At 42.9% G+C, this 26195-nt stretch overlaps 1 protein-coding gene across 10 annotated transcripts in view; it reads left to right on the forward strand.

The window, feature by feature from the left end:
• The window catches only part of TPK1 (thiamin pyrophosphokinase 1), a 474010-nt gene that overhangs the window by 226212 nt on the left and 221603 nt on the right, over window positions 1-26195 (forward strand). For all 10 annotated transcript variants that reach the window (XM_083378309.1, XM_083378313.1, XM_083378310.1 and 7 more), the window contains one exon: window positions 21457-21529. In XM_083378309.1, the coding sequence (XP_083234435.1) occupies window positions 21457-21529 (73 nt within the window). The remainder of the gene's footprint in view (window positions 1-21456; window positions 21530-26195) is intronic.

The raw sequence follows: 26195 nt of genomic DNA on the forward strand, positions 1-26195 counted from the left end.
CCCAGTAATATATCATAAATCACATTCCCCAATTAACTACTTGAGGCTTTCTAACAGAAGCTTCAGCCTGCCAAAATGCAATCAGCAATGACCTTGGTTCCCATAGAACAATTTATTGTTTTGATAATAAACTAAAAAATACTCATTCCCCCTCTCAACTCTGTGGTAACTGAAAATGAAGAGAAAATGGCTTCAGCCAAATTCATTTGCAGTGTTGGCATTTGCAATGACAGCTACTAGGAGAAAGGCTTAAAAGTCCCTTAGGACCACAAATTAACAAATCCAAACAGATACAAAAAATCTCAACCCTGTGCTGCATTCTAGTGGTCATTGGAGTTTTGAAGCCCAATGTAGTATCTCTATAAAGAGAAAAGATGAAAGGAAAGCTGGCAAAAAAGACTGATAAAAAGGCATGTCTTTCAAGGAGTAAAAGCAATTAGAAGACAGCATTTGTTGCTTTGTGAAGTTTAACCAAAGAACAAAGAAGCTGAGGCTGAAGGAAACAGGATAGGGATTTTCTGGATATTTTGATCCAAGATTAAAAGGGTTTCTGTGTTTTTTTAATTTGCAACATTTTGTTTTCTAGTTGCCTTTACTCCTTGAAAGATATGCTGTATTTCCATACAGGAAGCAAAGTTATTTAGAACAATAGCATAAATCAAAGGGGAAAAAAGAGAGAACAGCTAAAGATCAGCAGGGGTTTGAAATAAATTAGCATTCATCTAGCTGGTCTACTTTTAAAGATAAAAAGCAAAGCAAAAATTCAAAAGTGAATTTTTAGCATGCTTAAAAAAACTGAAATGCCAACAGGAAGATGGATGCCCATAACTTTCTTGGGTCATTCCTAAGTGCTTGCATTCAAATCCAGGGAGCTACACTGTGAGAGAGCCAACTTACACAGCGAAATTGGCAGATTGTTGGCAAAAGAAACATATCCTTGCCACTCAGCAGCCATCTTGGGGAGGAGTCATTCTTTCTACTTTTTAAATGAAGCTCTGTGGATTATCAACACTGGAATATAATTTGTGAATATTCCATTCCATGACACTGACTCAGTAAATGGCAGTACAGTTTTGTAACTGACAGCAAAGTCACAAAGGTATACATAGATTAAATATAAACCTCTCTACAGATCTTATTATGTACTCATAGACATTGTAGGAGTAATTGATATATTTCACAAGGTTTCTCTGCCAGTCATATGGGATTTTTTAAAATGAATGATACCTATTTTTCAGTATATTCGTTTCCTAAGATTGAATTATCACTTTTAATTTAGGTTGTATGCTACATGATTTAAATCTTATTTATTAAGCAGGAATGTAGTTCTAATTACATATTTCTACATTTCATTAAATCTGAAGAAAATTTCCCTATGGAACAGTTCTGCTATTATTCCTCTTGGCTTCTTTGAAAGAGTTTTGTTGGAAAGGTTAATTAAGCCTGAAAGAAGAATATGTACTAATTAACTAGTGAATAAGAAAGCCAGTTGGTTGTGGCGTACAATTTGGTACTGCATGGCAAAGCTGTGAAAATATATCCTGTAATTTATTATTTTATTACCTTGCACTGTAAATTTTATTCTTTTTCACCCTGTATTTGACAGAAAGGGAATTGAGTGGTCAGCACCATGCCATAGATATATGAAATCATAATGCATCTCTAGAGAAGTTCAAAGAACTTTTATAACCATCCTGACTTATTTAAGAACTTTGATCAAAATTTCTCAAGCTAACAGCCTTGTTCCAAATCATAGTGATATATGCTTTTTGAATTTGAACACATTTAAGTCTCCATATTCAGGAAGCATATATCCAGCTACATTCCTACTTTAAAAAGTAAGATTTAAATCATGTAGCATACAACGTAGCTCCCTCCCTCCCTCTCTCAAATTCCTACCAACTCCCCCATTTACTTTGCTTGTAGAAGCTTGCAGGAAGAAGAAATGCTCAACAGAAATGCTCACAATGAAAACCTCGGATAGGAGGAAGAGTGCCACCGGGTGGGCAGGCAGGTTTCTTGCTTGGCTCTGGCTTGGGGAGCACTTTTTTCAGTGCCATTGTAACTTCAAACAGTCACTAAGCGAACAGTTGTAAGTCGAGGACTACCTCACTTTTTTCCTTTTTTTTTTGGTCATCAGGTTTTTGATTTGCTAGGCAATTGGTGGTACTCGGATGTTGCCATATCCTAAAAGTGGTACAATGGGTGAAAAGGTTGGAAAGCCCTGCTCTAGTTCACCAAAACATCTCTTCAGCTCTCATGATGATAAGAACATCTGTGGATCCAAGGACATGATTTGCAACTTGGCATGCATTTCTGTGGTATGAAAAGAATAAAATCCAGAGATATTTCCAAAACCACTATATAAGAAATACATTATTATCTGTATGGGAAAAGGTAAAACCAAAAATCTATACAAAAATCCCAGGATGGCTCTCAACAATAGAAGCATTTGTACACCCAAACTTAGTTAAATTTGAGAAAATCTTAACATGTAAGGATATTTTGAATACAGATGGGAAATTAAAATCTAAACAAATCTAAAAATGCAAAACACATCATGATGGCCTCGACTGTAAATGCAGTCGAGATATGATAAAGATGTTAAAAACTGACTTCCTGTTCCTGTTTTCCAGTGAGCAGTCTGAAGATTTGGAATGCCGAACTCTTTGGCTGGAATTTCTTTTTGTTGGGGACCCTAAGGGGCCAGAACCCACCCTGAAGGGGTGGAATGAAGGAAGGAAATCCCAGGGACTCAGGAGAGACGGCAGTCTCTCCGAATGGTCCAGGAGAAGCCGCCCAGAAACCAACAGAAGAAAAGGCTGACTGCATGTTCAGCCATAGTTTTTTTTTGCCCAAGATGGCGGCGGTTTTCTATTGAGCTCTGTGAGTTCCGCAATGGGCTTTTAAAAATGGGGCAGTCTGGGAAGCCCAACCGAGGCTCGGCACCCTAATGGGGGGTCAGATTAGGGAACAGATGGCGGGCGCTGCTTTTTGTGGCGCGGAGGCCTCCACCCCCCCGGAATGGCAGCAGCGGCCTGGCAGCCCAAAGATCGGCCACGGCCCAGTCCAGCACCTTAAATCAGCTGGCTTGTGCGTCGTGGACGTCTCCCCCCCGGAATGGCGGCAGCGGCCTGGTGGCCTGAAGATTGGCCGCAGTCTGGCCCACCTTAGATTAGCTGGCGGGCACCTCTTTTTGTGGTGTGGAGACCTCCCACCCTCTGGGAATGGCAGCAGCGGCCTGGTGGCCCGAAGATCGGCTGTGGCCCAGCCCAGCGCTTTGGATCAGCTAGCAGGTGCTTTGTGCGGCGTGGATGTCTCCCGCCCTCCCCAGAATGGTGGTAGCATTTTTCCCTTTTCTTTCTTCTTTTTCTTTTTTTCTTTATTCTTTTTTGTCTCATTCCTCTTTTCTTTTCTCTTTCTACTTTTTTACTTATTGATTAAGAAATATAAAATTATGAGAGGGCTTATATGGAAAAAACAGAATTAAATCCACCAATGCAAATATAGCTAACTGTTGAAAAAAATTGCCACTAGTAAAAATATTTAGAATTTGGGGGAAGAAATAAGAAGAAATAAACACGGTAACAGGATTTACGATAAGGCAGTTAAAATGACAAATAGGATTATTGAAATTATATACTTAATTATTGTTAATTAAAATAATGAGAATTGTTTTAATCTAATGTTTTGCAAAGAAAGATACTTTGGGCAAAGGGAAAATCAAATGAAATTAACAAATGAAATATAGATCATATAAATTAATTGTTAAAGATTGTCTTATAAATGTTACCCAGACAACATACTGTTTACAAATTACTGATTTATGTTATGTTTAAAAAATTCTAATAAAATATATACAAAACAGATGTTAAAAACTATGGTTTTTATAAAGACCAGACAATTTTTGATCAGATGTTGTTGATCTCTGATGAAAAACTGATTAAGAAATTGTATAACTTTTTATTGAATTTGAAAATGGATGAGGAACAAGTGAAAGAAACAATGATAATATGGATGAAAATTTTTGGATACAATATAGAATTAGAAAAATGGCAAAATCTTTGGGAAAGAAACTATAAATTGACAATGGCAACCATATAAAATATTTTATAGCTGGCACTTACCACCTGCCAGATTAGCAAAAAATGTTTTAAAGTATATCTAATAAATATTGGAAATGTAATTAAAAAACTGGTACATACTATTGCTTATCGTGGACGTGTATTAGAGCAAAAAAAATGGTTAGAAAAAATGTTAGGGAAACACGTAGACTTTAAACCTGAACTTTTTTAATTAGGTATAATTCCAGAAAAGTTTGATAAACAAAGTGTATATTTAACATTACATGTATTAACGGCAGCGAGGATTGTATTAGCTCAGCACTGGAAAAATGAAGAAATACCATTGGATGAAGAAATAATCAAGAAAATATTGGACTGTGCTGAAATGGACAGACTTACATTGAGGATCAAAGAAAAAGAATTTATTGTATCAATGGCTGGAAAAATGGGATAGACAGTAGGAACTAAACAAAACAAATCAACCCAGACAACACGTTGTTCATTAAGCACTAATGAAATGTAATAATAGAAAATTAATAAAATGTTATATATAAAAACGTTCTCCCCATCTCTCTCCCCGCTCTGTAGACGAGCTAGAAGCACGCAGTAGTCCTAAAGGCAGCAGGTTTCATAGCTTAACATCAGGTTCTGCCTATTCTATACTTGTACATTGTTTTTTCTTACCTAAGTGTAAAACCTTACTTATTTTCTCACCACTGAATTTCATTTGTGAGATGGGTCCTGTATTCAAGTCTGTCAAGATCCTTCTGGATCTTAAGCTGCTCTTTTGGGATACTTGCTGTTCCTGCCAGTTTGGTGTCATCTGCAAATTTGATGGGTTTCCCTTGTATTCTGTCATCTAAATCAGGGCTTTTCAACCAGTGGTACGGGTACCACCTGTGGTACATTGGCACCTGGCAGGTGGTACGCAACCATCCTAGAAAAATGGTAGCAGGGGAGGGGAATGAGCTGAAGCCTGAACGAGAGACGGCTGGAGCTGCAGGGGTGTCAGTGCTCAGTGGAAGCAGCAGGATCTATGCTGCTTTCCAGCTGATTGGCGCTTCTTCGGGGCTGCCAGGGCTCAGCGGAAGTGCCAGGATCAGCGCCAGGCTCCAGTTGGAGGTCGGTGCTGATCCTGGTGCTTCTGCTGAGCCCAGAAGAAGCACCAATCAGCTGGAATATTGCAGCATCTCCAAGGTCTTGTGATTTACATTCAGATGCTTGGCAACTGATCATATTTATGACGGTCACAATGTTCCAGGATCATGTGAAGTGACCAAAACCTGCTGCAACCACCCAGCAGGGGGGGAATAAAAACCAAACACCCCCCACCCCACCCCCACTGCCAATCCTCAACAGAAATGCTCACAGGAATGAAAACCTCGGACAGAAGGAAGAGCGCTGCCAGGCGGGCAGGCAGCTGTCTTGCTTGGCTGTGTTTTGGGGGGCACTTTTTTCAGTGCCATTGTAACTTCGAACAGTCACTAAGCGAACTGTTGTAAGTCAAGGACTACCTGTACTTCATCACTTTTTTCCTTTTTTTGTTTTTTGGTCATCAAGTTTTTGACACCTTGCTAGGCGACTGGTGGTACTTGGATATTAACATATCCTAAAAGTGGTACAATGGGTGAAAAGGTTGAAAAGCCCTGATCTAAATCATTTATGAAGATATTGAGTGTGGTTTGTGAACCAGTTATAAATTCATTTGGTGGTGGTGCTGTCTATCCCATATTTTTCTAACTTAATAATAAGCAGGTTGTGGTCTCCTTTGTCAAGTACCTTGCTGAAATCCAAGTATAATATGTTCACAGCATTTTGTTAGTCCATGAACTTAGTCTCTTTATTTCAAAGGATGAAATAAGATTTAATTGGCCTACTTTGTTTTTGACAAATTGCTAAGAGCAAAAATTTGGCAGCTAAGTGCCTCTCTGTTTTCATTTTGTCATTAGAGAAAGGGAGGAGGTGTTGCTTTCAAATGGGTTAGTTAGAGAAATGAAACTCCTCCAGTTCGAGGGACAATTCTTTGAGAATTGGCAGTCTGGAAAACATTCAAGGACATTCTAGCAGGTATGAAGAAGATAGCAGACGGTTCCCAGAACAAAAAGAACTTGTTTACAAGAGCTACATGGATACCTGGAGGTTTGTTATATGCTGTGGGCTAATGCTTTGGGATTTTGTAGTTTTAACTCATCATAACCACACTATGTATTCAATAAATAGTAAGCTTTTCAGAAATGAAATGATCCTGGATTTTTATTTGGATGTGGACACAAATTTATGTTGGCTTCTAGTTGCATCTTTGCTTGCTTCTAGGTGTTCATTGATCTGTTACTTGATCATCATTTCCAGGACCTTCCCAGATACTAATATCAGGCTGATTGGTCTGTAGTTTCATTTTTTTCCCTTTTTTGAAGATGGAAACAACATCAGCTCTTTTCCAGTCCTCTAGTACAGGGGTTCCTGACCAGTACCGGGCTGCAGCATGCTAGCAAGCGGTCCGCACAAACAAGTAAAGCCCCATCTGTGGGATGCAGGCAGCACATAAAACCACACCCCCTCCGGTCAGCAGAAAAACCTCTCTACATGTAACCAGTCCCTGATGCCCCAAAGGTTGGGGATGTCTGGTCTAGTAGGTCACTGGTGCACCAGGATCTTTGAAAGCTATGTTTCAATAGTTTTGAGATTACGTCTGCCAGCTCCTTTAGAACTCTGAGATGCAATTCATTTGATCCTGGTGATTTGAATGCATCTAGGATGGACAGGTGTTCTCTTACCATTTAAACCCTAGTTTAATTTGTATTTCTAGTCTTTATTTTACAGTTCTGTTTCTAGTAGGTTGTGCTATTTTTTTCCCTTTTGCATAAAGGTAGAAGCAAAGAAAGTTTAGCAGCTCTGCTTTCCCCTGCTGCTCATTGCTTTCTTGCCATCTTCTCCCATTAGTGGACCAATCAAATAATAAATAAATAAATAAATAAGTTTTGATACCTCATCAAAAAAATAAAATATAATCACTAACAAATCAATTAGATATAGTAAAACAAGCCCTACTAATTCAAATAAAACATCCTATAAACATAAATTCAAATCAAATTACAACAGCAAAAAACCTCAAGTACCAAACACCAGTTAATACAAAATGCTATGTGCATTTCACAAAGTATACATTCACAACAAACTTAAAATATATTCTATAGTTAGTCAATTAATTTTTTTCTGCAGGATGTTTCAGCAAAAAACAAAAGATAAAATAAATTAGGATTTGACTGAAGGAACAGGGTTACTCTTCAAGACTGGTTCTGTATTGATTGAAATCAATATTGGCTTAGTATTATGATCCCACAGTTATTGATTGCATTTCTGCAAGGACTTTCCCAATATGCATTTCTTGTTGCTTATAACATATAACATATTATAAAACATATAAATAGAAATTTTATGCATGATCCTTATTTATGCATGCTGACTTGCTAGGATGAACTAGGAAGTTGATTAGGATCAAACCTGGTTAGTACTTGGATAGAAAGCTTCCTGGGAATATCAAGGTTAAACGCTAACCTTGAAAGAAGAAAATAACAAACCATTTCCTTATTGTTGCCAAAGAAATTGCATACCATAATATAATAAAGTTTCCAAGGAGTCAAGCTCAACTTAAAGAAGAATTTGCTTACTTTACTTTCTGCATCCTTCAGTCTGTTTCTAAAAGCATATCCACAGAATGTGCAATGTTCATTGTAAAAGCTATGTGCGGCGGAATCGGCCTTAACAAATCGCCGCAGATCAGCTGTGCGGCGGAATTGGCGCGGATCAGCTGTGTGGTGGAAACGGCGGCAGCGAGGGCAACGGCGTCGGTGACAGCTTCTCCGGCCCCCAATCGACCGTTTTACCAGGGGCCTTGACAGCGACGGTAGCGGCGGCGGCGTGGCGTCTCCGCCCCCCCCTGAACCACTGCAGCCGCTTGAGTGGAACCGGCGTCTCTGCTCTGCCTCGGCCACCTTGGTCTGCTCCTGAGCGGCGGCCGCCTCCCTGAGGGATTGACATCAAAGAGGCGCTGCGGATCAGCTGTGCGGCGGCAGCGAGGGCGACGGCGGCTGCAACAGCTTATCCGGGCCCTGGTCGACCGTTTTTTCCAAGGGTCCTTTGACAGCGGCGGTAGAGGCGACGGCGTGGCACCTCCAGCCCGCCCCCTGAACCGCTGCACCCGTTTTGAGTGGGACTGGCATCTCCGCTCTCCCTCGGCCACCTTGGCCCCGAGCCCCGGTCGACAGCTTTTCTAGGGGCCTTCGACGGCGGCGGTGGCGGCGGGAGATCTCCGGCCCGCACCCTGAGCCGTTTGCAGCCGTTTCGAGTGGGTGCCGACGTCCCCTCTATGCCTCGGCCGCCTCAACCTTTCCTGGGCGGCGGTGGCATCTCCGTACGGATCTTCATCAAAGGAGACGCCGCGGACCAGCTGATCAGTGAAGACACCATCGACGATGATGGCGACAGTGGCAACATCGACAACAGCATCCCCGAGCTCCTGGGTCGCAGCATGGTCCGCCTTCTTCGAGGCACTTGGAACGGAGGCAGCGACATGGAATCTGGGACTCCCGTACCTCTGGGAGGCCGAGCTCTGGACGGTCCCCAACCAACAGGGGCCTATGGAGCTGCGGCCGGGAACAACACCCAGAGTATCAGTACGGTGAAGGAACTGTAGGGGCGACTGTATCACCGAAGCCGACGCCAGTGGAAGAACCTCACCACCTTGCCTTCTGCCCACCCTCAACCTTCCTTGCCCACCCTCTCCCCACAGGACATGATGGGCCTGGGTGCAAGCCACGGTGGCAGAGTGGCTTGACCTTACACCTGCAGCCCCATAGAAGTGGGAGCTCTATGGGGTATGCTTCACCCAGAGTGCGTTCTGGACCACCCCCGGAAACAGAGTCACAACCCATCATGAGAGGATGGGGAGCGGCCTGCTTCTGGGGTTCACCCGGCCAAGTGGCAGTGGCTGGGTGACGGTCCAGATACCCACCTACCCGACTCGACCCTCCTGCTAATCATCTAGGGGATTGCCTTCCCGGAATCCTCATGATTCTATGCTCTTGCACTACTCCAGCACAGAACTGCTTGCCCTCAGGGGTTCCCCCCTCTCCTGGGTGCGACCCGCCTTCGCTACCACCTCCAATCTCGAGGAAGGGCCCGAACACTGGGCTTCTGAGAGATGGCCGGGCAGGGTCAGGGGCCTCCAGCATAAGTCCAACAAGAGGCCCCTGGTTAAGTTCTTAGTTAAGTTTTTTGTTGGGTTAGGGAGGGGGGTGGGAGAGGACTATGGTTGTTCGGTGGAGGGGGGCCTTGCAACAACCATAGCACAGGCCACGCCTACGATCGTTCGCGAAGGTGAGGAGCGGGGTTCAGTCACCGACAAAGCCCAGTGGCGAGCTGACAGACAACCAATTCCCAGGACGGTGGGGAACGGCAGAAGGTGCACAAGCAGAGGGCCGTATCGACACCGGGAGGGTCGTCTCCGCTTTCTACAAGCGGTGAGACGCTCCGACCCTCTGTACTTTCCCCGAGGACCCGGGAGCGAAAATGTGCAGCCTCCTGAGCTCAGGCTGGTCTACCTAAATGCCAGGTCCGTTGCTAATAAGGCTCCTCTTGTTCGAGACCTAGTGGAGAGTGAGCACGCGGACCTGGCTTGCATCACGGAAACCTGGCTGGGCCCAGAGGGTGGTGTCCCACTGGTTGACCTCTGCCCGCCTGGTTTCCGGGTGCTGCACCAGCCTCGGGCCCATGGTAGGGGCGGAGGAGTGGCAGTAATCATCAGGGAGACCCTTAGCCCGCGGGAGTCCACCGTCCCTCAGATAGTCGGGTGTGAGTCTCTCTTTCTGAGATACGGCCCTGGGGCGCAGTTGGGCCTGCTGCTGGTGTACCTTCCACCTAACCGTGCAGCGGCAGCCCTGCCTAAGCTACTCGATGTCCTCTCGGGGTTGGTGGTTGAATTCCCCAAACTCATGGTTTTGGGCGACTTCAACCTACCATCCCTAGGAGGATCGTCCGAACTAGCTCGGGAGTTCATGGCTTCCATGACGGCCATGGACCTGTCGCAAATAATTTCAGGACCGACTCATGAGGGAGGCCACACCCCCGACTTGGAGTTCCTATCTGGACAGTGGCGTGGTGATATTGGTGAGGGCTCCCCAACCATTATGCCCCTGTCATGGACCGATCATCACCTCCTACGGCTAGACTTCCGCTTTGCCACCCCCCGCCGTGGGTGCGCGGAGCCAACCAGATGGTACCGCCCCAGGCGCCTAATGGACCCTGATAGGTTCCAGGCAGCGCTTGGGAACCCACCTGCACTCCCTGCTCACAGCTCGGCGGATGCCTTAGTGGAAGCCTGGGAAAGGGCAGCCACAGAGGCACTTGACCGAGTTGTACCCCTGCGGCCCCTGACCCGGTGCAGATCCCAGCGAGCCCCATGGTTCACCGCGGAGCTCCGGGAGATGAAGCATCAGAGACGGGGCCTAGAGAGCCGTTGGAGATCCAGTTGATCCGAATCTGACCGGTTGCGACTAAGAAGCCACACCAGGTCTTATCTCGCAGCGATAAGGGTGGCGAGATCCAATTACTTTTCCACCCTCATCGCGTCCGCAGATAATCGCCCGGCTGCCCTGTTCAGAGTGACTCGCTCCCTTCTGAACCAAGAGGTGAGGGAGGAACCCTTGCAGGGTCGAGCTGAGGAATTCGGTCAATATCTGTTGGATAAAATCGCTCGAATTCGAACCGGCCTGGACTCCAACTGGGCAGAGTCTGAGGAACAGGACATGGACAGTCTTGTCGACGTCATCTGGGAGGAATTTGATCCTGTGACTCCAAAGGAAGTGGACAGGACTATGAGGAGGTTGAGCTCCTCCACATGCTTACTGGACCCGTGCCCTTCCTGGCTGGCTTATGCAGCTTGAGAGGGGACACGAGGCTGGTTTCAGGCGGTCATCTCTGCTTCTCTGAGTGAGGGTCACTTCCCCGCCTCCTTGAAGGAGGCGGTGGTGAGACCTCTCCTCAAGAAGCCCACCTTGGACCCAGCTTCATTGAATAACTTTCGTCCAGTCTCCAATCTTCGCTTCCTTGCGAAGGTTGTTGAGAGTGTGTTGGCGCATCAGCTTCCTCAGGTCCTGGATGAAGCAGATTATCTAGACCCGTGCCAATCGGGCTTCAGCCGGGCTACAGCACGGAGACGGCATTGGTCGCTCTGATGAATGATCTCTGGAGGGCCCGGGACAGGGGCCATTCCTCTGTCCTAGTCTTATTAAACCTTTCGGCGGCTTTCGATACCATCGACCATGGTATCTTGCTGCGGCGCCTCGGGATTGGGAGTGGGAGGCACGGTTCTGCATTGGTTCTTCTCCTTTCTCCTGGGACGCTCGCAGTCGGTGTTGGCAGGGGGACAGAGGTCGACTCCGAGGCCTCTCGTTTGTGGAGTCCCTCAGGGGTCAGTTCTCTCGCCTCTCCTGTTCAACATCTACATGAAACCGCTAAGTGAGATCATTCGTGGTTTTGGAGTAGGGTACCATCAGTATGCTGATGACACCCAGCTTTTCATCTCAACTCCAAACAGCATCAGTGATGCCATCGACGTGATGTCCCGTTGCCTGGAAGCGGTTCGGGAATTAATGGGGAGGAACAGGCTTCAACTCAACCCGGACAAGACTGAATGGCTGTACATACCGGCATGCCAGGATATTCAGAGCATCCCATCCCTTAACATCGGGAGTGAGTTACTACCCCCTGTTGATAGGGCCTGCAACCTGGGTGTCCTCCTAGACTCACAGCTATCCTTGGAAGTTCACATAGGAGCTGTGACCAGGGGGGCCTTCACTCGGGTTCGGCTGGTGCGCCAACTACGACCTTATCTGGACCTGGATGCCTTGCGTACAGTCACCCATGCACTTGTGACCTCTCGCCTTGACTACTGCAACGCTCTCTACATGGGGCTGCCCTTGAAAGCCACTTGGAAGCTTCAGCTGGTGCAGAGTGCAGCTGCACGAACACTTTTGGGAGCCTCCCGATACTCCCATATCACACCTCTCCTCCGTGAGCTGCACTGGCTTCCGGTTGCCTTCCGAGTGAAATTCAAGGTGCTAATGATGACATACAAAGCCCTACATGGCATGGGTCCGGAATACCTACGGGAGCACCTACTGCCAATGTCAACACCGCACCGTCCTGTGCGCTCCCACAGAGAAGGCCTCCTCAGAGTGCCACCGGTCAAAGAATGACGGCTGGTGGCCCCCAGGGGGAGGCCATTCTCAGTGGGTGCGCCAACCCTCTGGAACAGCTTGCCTACCGATATCCGGATGGCCCCCGACCTTCGCACCTTCCGGCGCGACTTAAAAACTTACCTGTTCCAACAGGCCGGCCTGGCCTGACAGCTCTTGGGGTTCATCTGTTTTTACTATTGTTTAACTGTATACATGAAGCACTACAGCACCTTATAGAACTAACACCAAAAAATGATGTTCTTATCATCATGGGGGATTGGAATGCTAAAGTAGGAAGCCAAAAGATAACTGGAATAACAGGCAAGTTTGGCCTTGGAGTGCAAAATGAAGCAGGGCACAGGCTGATAGAATTCTGTCAAGAGAATGCGATGGTCATAGCAAACACTCTTTTCCAACAACCCAAGAGACGGCTCTACACATGGACATCACCAGATGGTCAACACAGAAATCAGATTGACTATATGCTCTGCAGCCAAAGATGGAGAAGCTCTATACAGTCAGTAAAAACAAGACCAGGAGCTGACTGTGGCTCAGACCATGAGCTTCTCCTTGCAAAGTTTAGGCTTAAACTGAAGAAAGTAGGGAAAAGCACTAGGCCACTCAGGTATGAATTAAATCATATCCCTGTTGAATATGCAGTAGAGGTGACAAATAGATTTAAGGAATTAGATCTGACAGACAGAGTGCCTGAAGAACTATGGACAGAGGTTCGCGACATTGTACAAGACGTAGCAACCAAAACCATCCCAAAGAAAAAGAAATGCAAGAAAGCAAAATGGCTGTCTGAGGAAGCTTTGCAAATAGCTGAGGAAAGGAGGGAAGCGAAAGGCAAGGGAGAAAAAGAAAGATACACCCAATTGAATGCAGAATTCCAGAGAATAGCTAGAAGAGATAAGAATGCCTTCTTAAACGAACAGTGCAAAGAAATAGAAGAAAACAATAGAATAGGGAGGACCAGAGATCTTTTCAAGAAAATTGGAGAAATGAAGGGAACGTTTAATGCAAAAATGGGCAGGATAAAGGACCAAAATGGCAGGGACCTAACAGAGGCAGAAGAGATTAAGAAGAGGTGGCAAAATTACACAGAAGAACTATACAAGAATGAGCTTAACGTCCCTGATAATCACAATGAGGTGGTCACTGACCTCGAGCCAGACATCCTAGAATGTGAAGTGAAGTGGGCCTTAGAAAAACTGAGCAACAACAAAGCTAGTGGAAGTGACAGTATTCCAGCTGAGCTATTCAAAATCTTAAAAGACAATGCAGTAAAAGTGCTACACTCAATTTGCCAGCAAATTTGGAAAACTCAACAGTGGCCACAGGATTGGAAAAGATCAGTTTACATTCCAATTCCAAAGAAAGGCAGTGCCAAAGAATGTTCAAACTATCGCACCATTGCACTCATTTCACATGCTAGTATAGTCATGCTTAAAATCCTACAAGCTAGACTTCAGCAGTATGTGGATCGAGAACTACCAGAAGTACAGGCAGGATTTCGAAGAGGCAGAGGAACTAGAGATCAAATTGCCAACATACGCTGGATCATGGAGAAAGCTAGGGAGTTCCAGAAAAACATCTACTTCTGCTTCATTGACTATGCTAAAGCCTTTGATTGTGTGGATCACAACAAACTGTGGCAAGTTCTTAAAGAGATGGGAGTACCAGACCATCTTATTTGTCTCTTGAGAAACCTATATGCGGGTCAAGAAGCAACAGTGAGAACTGGACACGGAACCACTGATTGGTTCAAAATTGGGAAAGGAGTCCGGCAAGGCTGTATACTGTCGCCCTGCCTATTTAACTTATATGCAGAGCACATCATGAGAAAGGCAGGGCTAGATGAATCAAAAGTTGGAATTAAGATTGCCGGAAGAAATATCAACAACCTAAGATACGCAGATGATACCACTCTAATGGCAGAAAGTGAAGAATGAACTAAAGAGCCTCTTGTTGCAGGTGAAGAAGGAGAGTGCAAAACTTGGGTTGAAACTTAACATTAAGAAAACCAAGATCATGGCATCTGGCCCTCTCAATTCCTGGCAAATAGATGGGGAAGAAATGGAGGTAGTGACAGATTTTATTTTCCTGGGCTCCAAGATCACTGCAGACGGGGACTGTAGCCAAGAAATTAAAAGACGCTTGCTCCTGGGGAGGAAAGCCATGGCAAATCTAGACAGCACACTAAAAAGCAGAGACATCACCCTGTCAACAAAAGTGCGCATAGTCAAGGCTATGGTCTTCCCAGTTGCAATGTATGGCAGTGAAAGTTGGACCATAAGAAAGGCTGAGCGCCAAAGAATTGAGGCCTTTGAACTGTGGTGCTGGAGAAGACTCCTGCGAGTCCCTTGGACTGCAAGGCGATCAAACCGGTCAGTCCTAGAGGAGATCAATCCTGACTGCTCTTTAGAAGGCCAGATTCTGAAGCTAAAACTCAAGTACTTTGGCCACCTAATGAGAAGGAAGGACTCACTGGAGAAGAGCCTAATGCTGGGAAAGATCGAGGGCAATAGAAGAAGGGGACGACAGAGAATGAGGTGGCTGGATGGAGTCACTGAAGCAGTAGGCGCAAGCTTAAATGGACTCCAGAAGATGGTAGAGGACAGGAAGGCCTGGAGGAATGTTGTCCATAGGGTCGCGATGGGTCGGACACGACTTCGCAGCTAACAACAACAACAAACTGTATACATACGTTGCTCTGTACACCGCCCCGAGTCCCTCGGGAGATGGGCGGTATATAAAACAAACAAACAAATAAATAAATAAATAATTGTGGGGAGAATAGATTGCACAAGCCATGCCAGCATTGATAAAATTTATAAGTTGATGTAAAATACCAAGATGATTAAAGAAAATTAAATATCTCAACACAACAGTTCTTGTGTTGTTTACTGCAAGATGATATATAGTTAAGAGAGATGTCATTATAGGTTTAAAACAATAAAATGCCCACAGGTCTTGTTTGTTTGCCTGCATTTTGAAACTCAGGCATGATGGATCATTAACTTTTTGGAATACTTATTATTAGCAATGAAAAAGAACTATTAACACCAACTAGCAGCCAGAAGACATGATGAAAATTCTTTAAATTTACAACATATGGAGAAATTTAATCATAGTTAAATCAACAGTCAGCATCCAGATGAGCATAACTCCAAGATTAACATCAGACTAACAATCAAACATCTGATTAACATTTCCTGACAGTTAGAACAATTAACCAGTGGAACAACTTGTGTCCAGAAGTTGTGGCTGCTGGAAGTTTTTAAAAAGAGACTGGACAACCATTTTTCTGAAATGGTATAGGATTTCCTGCCTCAGCAGGGGGTTGCACTAGAAGACCTCCAAGGTCCCTTCCAATTCTGTTCCTCTGTTATTGAGTAAAAAGTACCCTAATCAAGGAACTGCCAAACAAGCCAACAGTAAACAGCCCAACAAAAGAACTCCTAAGACCAACAACAACAACACTAACAGGGCAAGATACTATAATACAAACTGAGAGCAAACCCCACAGTCCCTTCTAGCACTGATGATGTTACCTAACTTGGGCAAGAAAACCACCAAACTCATAGAGCACCAAGGACCCTAAAAAGAAGTTTGACTGAGAGGAAGTGAGGTGAATAGCTGAAGTTCAGCCATGGAGCTTGATTGGATAGCCATTTGTCTGACATGGTATATGGCAATGATGGCGAATCTTTTAGAGACTGAGTGCCCAAACTGCAACCCAAACCCCACTTATTTATCGTTGGGTGCCGGGTGGGCATGGCCACTGGGTGGGTGTGGCCATTGGGTGGGCGGGCTGCAGTAGTCATGGCAGACTGGGTGGGCATGGCTGGGGTGGGTGTGGCCACCTTAATGTTGCTCATGGAGAGGGAAACCAGTATACAGGTTTCTTACCACTGCCCAGCTTGTTCCACAGCCTCATGGCGGCAGCATTGGGCAATGCGGCTCGGAACAAGTAGGGCAGGTTCCCCCCTCACTTGCCCATTCAGTTGCAGCAGGGGTCCTGAAACCTTTTAAATGGGGCCAGTTCATTGCCCCTCAGACTATTGGGGGGGCGGACTATAGTTTTAAAAAAATGATTATAGAACAATGTAAAATCAAGTATAAAATAAAAAAATGAAACAAGAAAAATGAATTGGTTAATTATTTGATTTTTTAAGTGAAGAAAATATACAACATTTCCAATGAATCCACACATGTTTTGTTTGGGAATGTAACTGCTGGTCTTTCCATAAATAGTTTTTGAATTGTGGGATGATGGCAGAAGTTTTCCTCCCTCACTTATTTAATGAGTATGTCCAATTCTACTTCAAATGCTTTCACATGTGAATGCATATCACAGATGAGCTTCTCCTTTCCTTGAAGGTGTACATTGAAACTATTGAGTAGCTTTGTTACATCTGTCAGAAAGGCAAGGTGCCATTTCCATTCAGCATTTCTTGCAAATGTCTCATGACCCAAACTAGGTAACATCATTAGTTCACTTATTATCCCACTTTGGGTCCTGAAACGTCTGCAAGAAAACCACCATGCTCAGAGACACCACCCCCAAGGACCTTTCATTTTAACTCTGAGCCAGAAATGTTCTCCTTGATTGGCATTCTGGACGGTCTCGGGGCAGAAGGACCTGCCTGGCAGAACCTCATTACTCTTTCCCATGGGGCATATCCCAATGCCCCCACCCTTCCTCCACCATTTCCTGGACCTTAAAGGCCAATGAAATTTCTCTCAACCATCAGCACCGGCACTCCCAGTTCCTCCAAGCTGCTCCTCCAGCTTTGCCTACCTCTCGGGGCTTCACCTGGACGAGGCACCACCATCCCCATTCGTGGATCAGGTTGCTCCTCCAAAGGCTGACTGCATCCTCCCAGCAGCTCCCCAGATCTTTCATCACCTCAGCTCCTCAGCTCCTCACAATCCCAAAATAACCTTCCAGGAGCAAATTCTCCTTTTTTCTCATTCACACTGGCTGCCCCTCACAGATACCTTACCCTTCACCTGCTCACCTCAGACCCATAAACGGCACCCCACTCCAGCAGCCCCAACTCCAACTGCCAGTAGGGCTGGGTCCCTCTGCGATGTTGAGGGAGATGCTGAGTGCCAGCAGCACGAGTTTCCTTTTGGCTGGTATGGCAGCGGCAGCAGTGGTGGAGGCTGGGGGCCATGTTCCATAGCGCCTAGCAAGGGACCCACCTCAGAAGCAGCAGCAACTGTGGCATTGTCATCACCAGGCTTGGCTGCCCTAAGCAAGGCCGAGGCTGCAAGCAAGGCCTAAACGTCTCAGTCCAGCCCTGAGGTAAAAATGCAAATAGGTGAGAGAAGGAGAGGAAGGGGTCATGGCCAAAGTGTGAGCGCGCCCTTTGGCATGCAAGGGAGAAACTATGATAAAAACATCTTCTCCCACCAACTTGCCATCCTGCCACTGGCTGGAGCTCTCGCCACCATCCACCCATCCTGTCCTTATGATTGGATGGCTTGCCCGGAAGGTTGAGGCAGGCCAGATAGAAAGACAGGTCGGGCCATAATTTGAGGACCCCTGAGCTACAGCTTTGGTTGCTCTTCACACCTCTGCCTACAGAGCCACCAAAGCAGCAGGTGGTGCACCAGAGCTTCGGGGAGGGATGGTGCTGGAGTGGGCGGTCAGGCCATTGGCAAGAGCAACGCATCTGAGCAGAAAGCAGCCTCAGAACAAGTCGGGCAGGTAAGGAAAAAAATCCTTGCTTCCCCCCCCCCCCAGAAATTGCCTTTATTTCCTTACATGATTCCCAGCCCCGTGCCGTTTCTCCTTCGCAATCTGCCGCCACCACATGCAAGGAAAAAAGGAAGGTTTTTTTGGGGGGGAGAAGGTCAATCAATCAATTCCAAGTTCTCGTGAAAGATCACAAAGTTGGAACTGATTGATCTTTCCCCCCTCCCGCCACCATGTAGGGTAAGGTTGCCGCTTCTGCCCCCGCCCAGATGCCTTCACCTCCCCCAAGCATTTTTTAACTAACCTGCCTTTCAGCTGCATTCCGTTTCTCCGGTTTGCTTCTCAGCCTTTGCCGTGTGTTTGTGGGACTGTCAGTAAAAAAAAAATTCATCAGACTTTTCTAACTTCTTATGAGGTCTCAAGAAGGGGAGAGCTGAGTTAGCAATGCAGTGAAATGAGGGCAGCGCACATTTAGGGGAAGTGGGTGTTGTGGTCCAGATGAGGTAAGGGTGGGGAGAGAAAAATGATAGCAAAAGGACTGACTTTCCAATGTGGCATCAAAGCTTTTCTCCCATCCTCTTTAAATTCAAATGCCTTATCAAACAAATTTCCCTTAACTGGGTTTAAAATGGGTGCCATCCTGCTTTTCTCAAAAGGCTGCCATTTAGGACATGCTACTTAAAATAATACTTTAAAAAGTTTAAAACTGCCTGGGAAGATACTGGAAAAAATAATGAAAAAACCATAATGCAAACATCTAGAAACAAAGTCATAAAGTAAGCATGGGTTTGTTAAAATCCGATCATGCCAAATCAATCTTATTTCATTCTTTGACAAAGTGACTAAATTAGTAGACAAGCGAAATGGTGTGGACATGATAGACTTCAACAAGGCATTCAACAAAGAAGACCACAACCTACTTCTTGGTAAACTAGAAATGATTACAGGCAGCTCTTTAATCATAGCCAATGACACGAAAAGCTAGATAGAAAAAATGTAATCAAATAATATATTAACACATAAATGTTGATGATTAAATGGTTTTTAAATGTTTTAAATGGTTTTGGTTTTTAAAAAAAATCAAATTATATATTTTCTTGTTCCTAGCATATAGGTAATCCTCACTTAATTATTATAATTAGCACTTGAAAATTCATCATTAAGCAGCTGGCCATGAATGAAAAAAAGTCTGACCAGTCCATTTAGCAATAATAGTTCTGGCAATCCTGTTCAGTATTAATAAGTGAGAACAACATGGGTCATTAAATGAAGGCCTCATGTCATTGTGTCTTCCTGCCAACATCCTTATTGACTTTGTTTCTTAGATGCTAGTAGGGAAATTTGCAAATCATGACTGAAGGATGCTATGATGGCCATAAATATTAAGACCAATCAGTCATTAAGCACCATCATTAGTTTGAATAGTCCCTGAATGAGTGGTTGTAAAAACAAGGACTACCTGCATTTTAATCCTAATTCAATACTTAATGTCACTATTGTAATGTCTGTTTTGGGATGGCAGATCTTGGTATGTGTACATTGTGTTAATTCTTAAGTGAAAGTATGTTTGCTTCAGAAGTATGAAATGCAGTGGATTTAGATCAAATCCCATCTTGCTCTGAATTTCAGTGAAGATATGAAAAACAAGATATTCTGGTATTAAGGCAATAAGTTCTAGGCTTCAGTATTTCAATATTTTTTTCTTGTGTAGACAATCCTAATTTCTCTTTCTGGTTTCAGTTCTTTGTCCCCAGGACTCTAGAAATTTCGTATACTTTTTGGTAATTCATTGTGTAAAGAGTAGTTTTGCCATTTCACAATATTCAGTGCATGGATACAGTGCCTCACAAAATTGATTTTTTTTTTTTATCTTTGCTTGGTAAACCAGCATAGATGCTGTAAATTAAAGGAGGATATGCAGATTTTGAATGATGTCTAGACTGAAGAAATGCAGCATTTTTAAAAAGTACTACAATATAAGTTACAATTAATATCATTAATATTTGCAAGGAAGGGCAGTAGATATTTATTATTAAACTTAGTATAGTGCTCAGTACTAGTTGTCTCAGTGACTTGCATTAAAATAAATGAATTTAAACCAGAGGTATTGGAAATTATGGAAGCCATTTACTTATGGCTTCCACCACTATTCAAAATGGTGTGTTAGGACCTTTTAAAGGGGTCAGCTCAACAGATAATGCATGGAACTATGGCAGATCCTATTTATATTGAGTTTACAGCAGCTTTCAAGTTGCCACAAGATTAATATTCACCAGTTGTAGGTGAACTTCAGTAACAGGTGCGGGGGTGGGAGGGAGGGAATGATAGAGAAAGAAGCATGGCCTCAAGGTCTGTAAGTGCTTCAGAGTCATAATCAACCCTTTGTATTTGGAAACAAATTGGTAATAATTGCAATTTTTTCAATAATGTTGTAATATGGTAATTTGGATTTCTTCCAGAGACCAATCTAATTACCGAATTCTTTAGTAATTAACATTTCTGAATTGGAGCCAGAGTTCCATGCAAAGCATATTAAAAGATACTAGCAGCACAGATAATTTTCTCCCAGGAAATTCCAGGTCTGTAGCTGAATCTGAAAAGTGATTATGTTGATCCTTGTTTCAGTCCTGTCTATTGCTTGTTTTATGAAATTGTGACAGCATTCAGAAGACAAAAATGTATCATCTCTGTTGCCTATTGGTCCCCTTACAACTAGTACCTCCATCTTGCTATGATTCACTTTCAATTCATTATCTTTCATGCAATTAATAACTGACTACAGGCAGTTGTTTGGGGAAGCCACACTTCACCAGAAGATTGTTACCTTATCCATCTCCAAATTTGCTGGTCATCCTCCCCCACCACAGTAGTTGATACTAAAAAGCATTGTTCATAAAATTGAGCCATGAAACACATTATACAATAAGTTGATTTTTTTGAGCTCTTTCCTTTTGTCTCCAAGTGATACATCAGAAATCTATCTGAGAGACAAAAAGAAAGCAGTGCCTTTTACTTCCAAATTGGTTAAACTATCAAGAAAAATATCATGCTTAATAATATTAAAAGCTGCTAAGAGGTCAAAAGGACTAGTATTCAGACCTTCCAAATTATCTAGCAAACCATCCAATACAGTTTCACTGAAATTTCATTTGAAAATCAGCTTGGGTCAAGATGATCTGTTTCCTGCTTATAGTTACTGTTCCTCTCTTCCTAGCTATGAATCTAGCTTACCTTAGCATTTATGCAAACTGTTACAATTCATTAGAAAATTAAATTAGAAATGTGTAGCTATTAATCTGATATTAATTCTAGGTAATGATGCTGTTATTGTAATGATTTGGCATTCATCCTCTATTCTATTCTGGTTCTTTGTTACTATTTGATATTTCTGAATGTAATGCTTTTGTTAAAAAGAACTGATTGAACATTATTATTTTCCTTTCAGTTTTCTGCCTGATTATATCAGTGGGGACTTTGACTCTATTTTACCTGAAGTAAAAGAATATTATATAGAGAAGGTAAGTAAATTCTTAAAAAGAAGTAGCAGAACTCTTTCCCTAGTAGCATTCACTCTGTTTCTTTATTGACTGAAGCACAGAGGAATTTACACAAGGAAGACTCAAAATAGATAGAAAACTATTATAATGAGAAAGAAATGAGTAAAGTTGCATATAAAGTATTTACCGTATTTTCCGGCGTATAAGACGACTGGGCATATAAGACGACCCCCTACATTTCCTGTTAAATTATAGGGTTTGGGCTATACTCGCCGTATAAGACTACCCCTCTTCCAACGCACACCAAATAAAAATTTAAAAACATCAGATTTGATTTTAATATGGTAATTTTAATTCAAATGCTTACGACATGCAGGTACTTAGTAGGAAAACTGTCACTTATAAACATAAGGCTGTTTGTCATCAAACATGTAAACATAAAACAGTGCAAGTGGATTAAACTATAATAATAATAATAATAATAATAATAATAATAAGAAGAAGAAGAAGAAGAAGAAGAAGAAGAGGAAGAGGAAGTTGGAAGGGACCTTGGAGGTCATCTAGTCCAACCCCCTGCTAAGGCAGGAAACCCTATACCATTTCAGACAAATGGCTGTCCAGTCTCTTCCTAAAACTTCCAGTGTTGGAGCATTCACCACTTCTGGAGGCAGGTTGTTCCACTGGTTAATTGTTCTGTCAGGAAGTTTCTCCTTAATTCTAGGTTGCTTCTCTCCTTGACTAGTTTCCATCCATTGCTTCTTGTCCTGCTTTCAGATGCTTTGGAGAATAGCTTGGCTCCCTCTGCTTTGTGGCAGCCCCTGAGATATTGGATCACTGCTATCGTGTCACCCCTCACCCTTCTCTTTGTTAAACTACACATACCCAATTCCAGCAACTGTTTCCTATTTTCCTAATTCACTTTTTCACTTTTCCTAATTCACTCTAAAGCTTTCCCTGCGCAGAGCCTTATGTAACACCAGCTGCCTGCAATTAGTGCAGGTTCTCATCCCACCAGGCTCAAGGTTGAGTCAGCCTTACATCCTTCCAAGGTAGGTAAAATGAGGACTCAGATTGTTGGGAGCAATAAGCTGACTTTGTAATAATGCTGCTTGTGGGGGGGTGAAAGCTCTAATAGGCAGGCGTATACATAGAATGAAAGCTATTGCTAAGCACATTGATTTGTGCTTTAAATTGTAAAGCGCCCTGAGTCTTCGGAGAAGGGTGGGATATAAATGGGATTAAAAAAAAAGACCAAATGGGAGATCCGCTCCAGGTTTTCCAGCCAGCCCGCCCAGTTCCTGAGTTAATTGTGTCCGTAGAGCTAAGCTGCTGCTCTGCTACGCATTCCCCACCTGCCTTTCAAATTGCTCTTGCATTCCTCACCTGCCTACAGCTGCTCTTCAACTTTAGAAGGAAAGAAGCCCAGACCCCAGCCTGTAAAAAATCACAGACTGCAGCTTCTACTCCAATTGGTCCCGCTTTCCCTGCACAGACTAAATGGAAGATCCGCTCCAGGTTTTCCAGCCAGCCCTGTCCCTAAATTTTCATCACCCGGCGTATAAGAGGACCCCTGACTTTTGAGAATATTTTCATGGGTTAAAAAGTAGTCTTATACGCCGGAATCTACGGTATCTTATTTAAAGCAAAGGAACTGTAAAAGGATTCAGTTCTTGATTAGTATTAATTACTCAGAAACTCACAGCAGAAATAGTCTTTGGACATCATGGTTTTAATTTGGTCCAAAAGGGGCAGGACTTCAATGTGCCATTTTAAATGCCAAAGATAGTGGCATTTAATAATGGCCAGGAGCTAGTTAAGCCATTTGTTAGGCACAATGGTGGAAATATAGTTAAATGTGGTATTTGGAATAGATAGCCCTACAGCAACATTTTTCCTTTTATTCTTTCTCACTTCACAAAATTAGAGAGAAAGAGAAGGGAAATCCAAAAGTAAGGAGGATGCTCAACCAAAATTCTCTGGAAACACAAAGCTGTTTCAGCAACTACCTGTCGTCACCTTTGGTCAGTTGCTACTATTCTTATTCTTTGGACATTAGTGATGTATTTTTTGTTTAGTGGCCTTATATTGTGTATTTCAGAAATCCATATATTCTTAATATACCCATCCATATTTCCTTAATAATATTTTTGGAAACCTCTCTTTCCTTCAGGTACTGTTGTTCACAGATTTATGTCAAAATTGAGATACACAGTTTATCTTATCTGTCACTTCGGATCCTGTTTTGAGAATAAGAAATAAAAATACTTCTTTAAATCTTTTAATAAAAATAGTAAGAGTTCTACTTCATGAGGATGGAAAAGGAAATAGATTATTTAAAACTTTTAATTAGAAAAAAATAAAACATTACTGTTAGAAAATTGTTAATTCATTTCACATCAAATAGGCAGAATATGATTTCCCAGGCAGAATATCCACTTTTGCTTATATTTTTCAGACTCTGAAGATCAGAGGGAGCAGAGTAGTTATTCAATTACATATCAATGAGAAGTGAGGGTTTTAAAATAAGGGTGTTAAGTTGTGTGAAGGCTTAACACATTTTAACTTTTTCCATCCTTCAATTGTGTAACTTAATGTTAGTTGTATTATATTGGCTGCCACTGTGTTTAATGCTTATATTGGCTAAGGCAGAGGTCCCCAACCTTTTGGGCACCAGGGACCAGTTCCATGGAGAGAGGTTTTTCCATGGATCAGAGGGTGCATGGATGGGGCTTTGCTTGTTTGTGCGGCCTGGTTGCTGGCATTCTGCGACCCGGTACCGGTCCATGGACTGGAAGTTGGGGACCCCTAGTATAAGAGACATAATTTTGATATGTTTGTTGTTAGTGTCTTTTTTGGCTAATAAATTTTGCTTGTTACAAAACATACTAGACAACTAATTTATTGCACTTATCATACTGGATTTCCTAAAGTAACTGCTTGAACTAGCCATTACAAATAGGAAGAGCTAAAAACATACTTTTTTGAACAAGCTGGCCTGGCCTGATGAGGGGATCGGGGGGTGGGTTTGCTATTGCTATTTATTAGGTTTTTTTTTTATTGAAAAGTTTTAAAATACAGTTTTCCTTTAAAAAGCCCCCCTTCCCCCTCCCTCCTCCCCCCCTACCTCCCCCCCTCCCCCCTCCCTCCTCCCCCCCCTACCTCCCCCCTCCCCCCTCCCCCCCCGACTTCCCAGAGCTAAATACAAGGTATATATATATATAAAAGCAATCATAAACAACCATATACTAACAACTATAAATTCTAAAATCCATCACTCACTAGCTTATATAGGATAAAACAAATCTTAGCAATATCAAATATATATAAAAAACTAAAATAGAAAAAGAAAGAAAAAACGAAAGAAGACTTATTCGAATGCTACATAAAACTTCTTAACCCTATACTTATTCTGGATAAACTCAATCCATTTTCTCCATTCCATAATATAACGTTCTTGCGAATGATCTTTCAAATAGGCCGAAATCTTCGCCATCTCTGCCAGGTCGGAAACCTTTAAAGTCCACTCTTCTATGGTCGGCAATTCCTCTTTCTTCCAATATTGACCTATCAAAAGTCTTGCTGCCGTAACTAAATTCAACATCAACTTGGAGTCCACAACTGTAGCGTCGACCATTATTCCCAACAAAAAAAATTGCGGACAAAACTTTATCCTCCGTTTAAAAATCTTCTGCATATTCCACCAGACTTTTATCCAAAAAACCTTAACCTTCTTACATGTCCACCATATGTGAAAATATGTTGCATCTTCATCACCACACCTCCAACATTTAGGCTGGTAATTCGGATACATACTTGCAAGCTTTTTAGGATCTAAATGCCATCTATAAAACATTTTGTAAAAGTTCTCTCTTAGATTTTGAGCTTGAGTAAATTTTACATTCCTCACCCAAATCTTTTCCCACGTGTCCATTGTAATAACTTCCTGAATGTTTTGGGCCCATTTTATCATACAATCCTTAACAAGCTCTGTTTCTGAATCAATCTCTATCAGTGCAAGATATATCCGTTTGATATGTGCTGGTCCCTGATTTCTAATTTGCTTTATCAAATTTTCATCAGTCATTGCAAATCCATTTTTCTGGTCTTCTTTCCACCTGGCCCGTAACTGAATATATTGAAACCAAGTTTGAACAACCTTCTCTTCTCGCAAGAGGCTATATGATTTCAAACACCAAACATTCCTTTCCAAGCTTAAAAACTATTTATTAGGTTTTAAATATGTATTTTAGTATGTGGGCATTTATTTAATTTAGTTTTAACTTTTGTAATTTGTATTTTTATTCTTGCCCTGTTCACCGCCCTGAGTCCCGCGGGAGAAGGGCGGTATAGAAATATTATTAAATAAATAAATAAATAAATATGCACTGGCCACTATAGTTGAGCTACTCAGTCACACTCTGAATTTTTAAAACTCATCAAAATATTTAAAAGCTGTTTAAAATATTTTTATCTTAATATCTTACCAAATGTCTATAAAAGAGATAATTTAAAGTCTACCCTTTTGTTCTTCTTAAGATGAGATAATCAGACTCAGATAGGATAAAAACTGGTAACTTGTTAGGTTCTATTTTGGACATTAGGCTAAAGGACCTTCATAGATATCTGCAGTTACAGCAAGATGGGGCAAAAGCATATAACAATGTTGCAATGAAAACAATATAATTTA

Source organism: Vipera ursinii (genome assembly GCF_947247035.1).
Source record: "Vipera ursinii genome assembly, chromosome: Z".
Lineage (NCBI taxonomy): Eukaryota > Metazoa > Chordata > Lepidosauria > Squamata > Viperidae > Vipera > Vipera ursinii.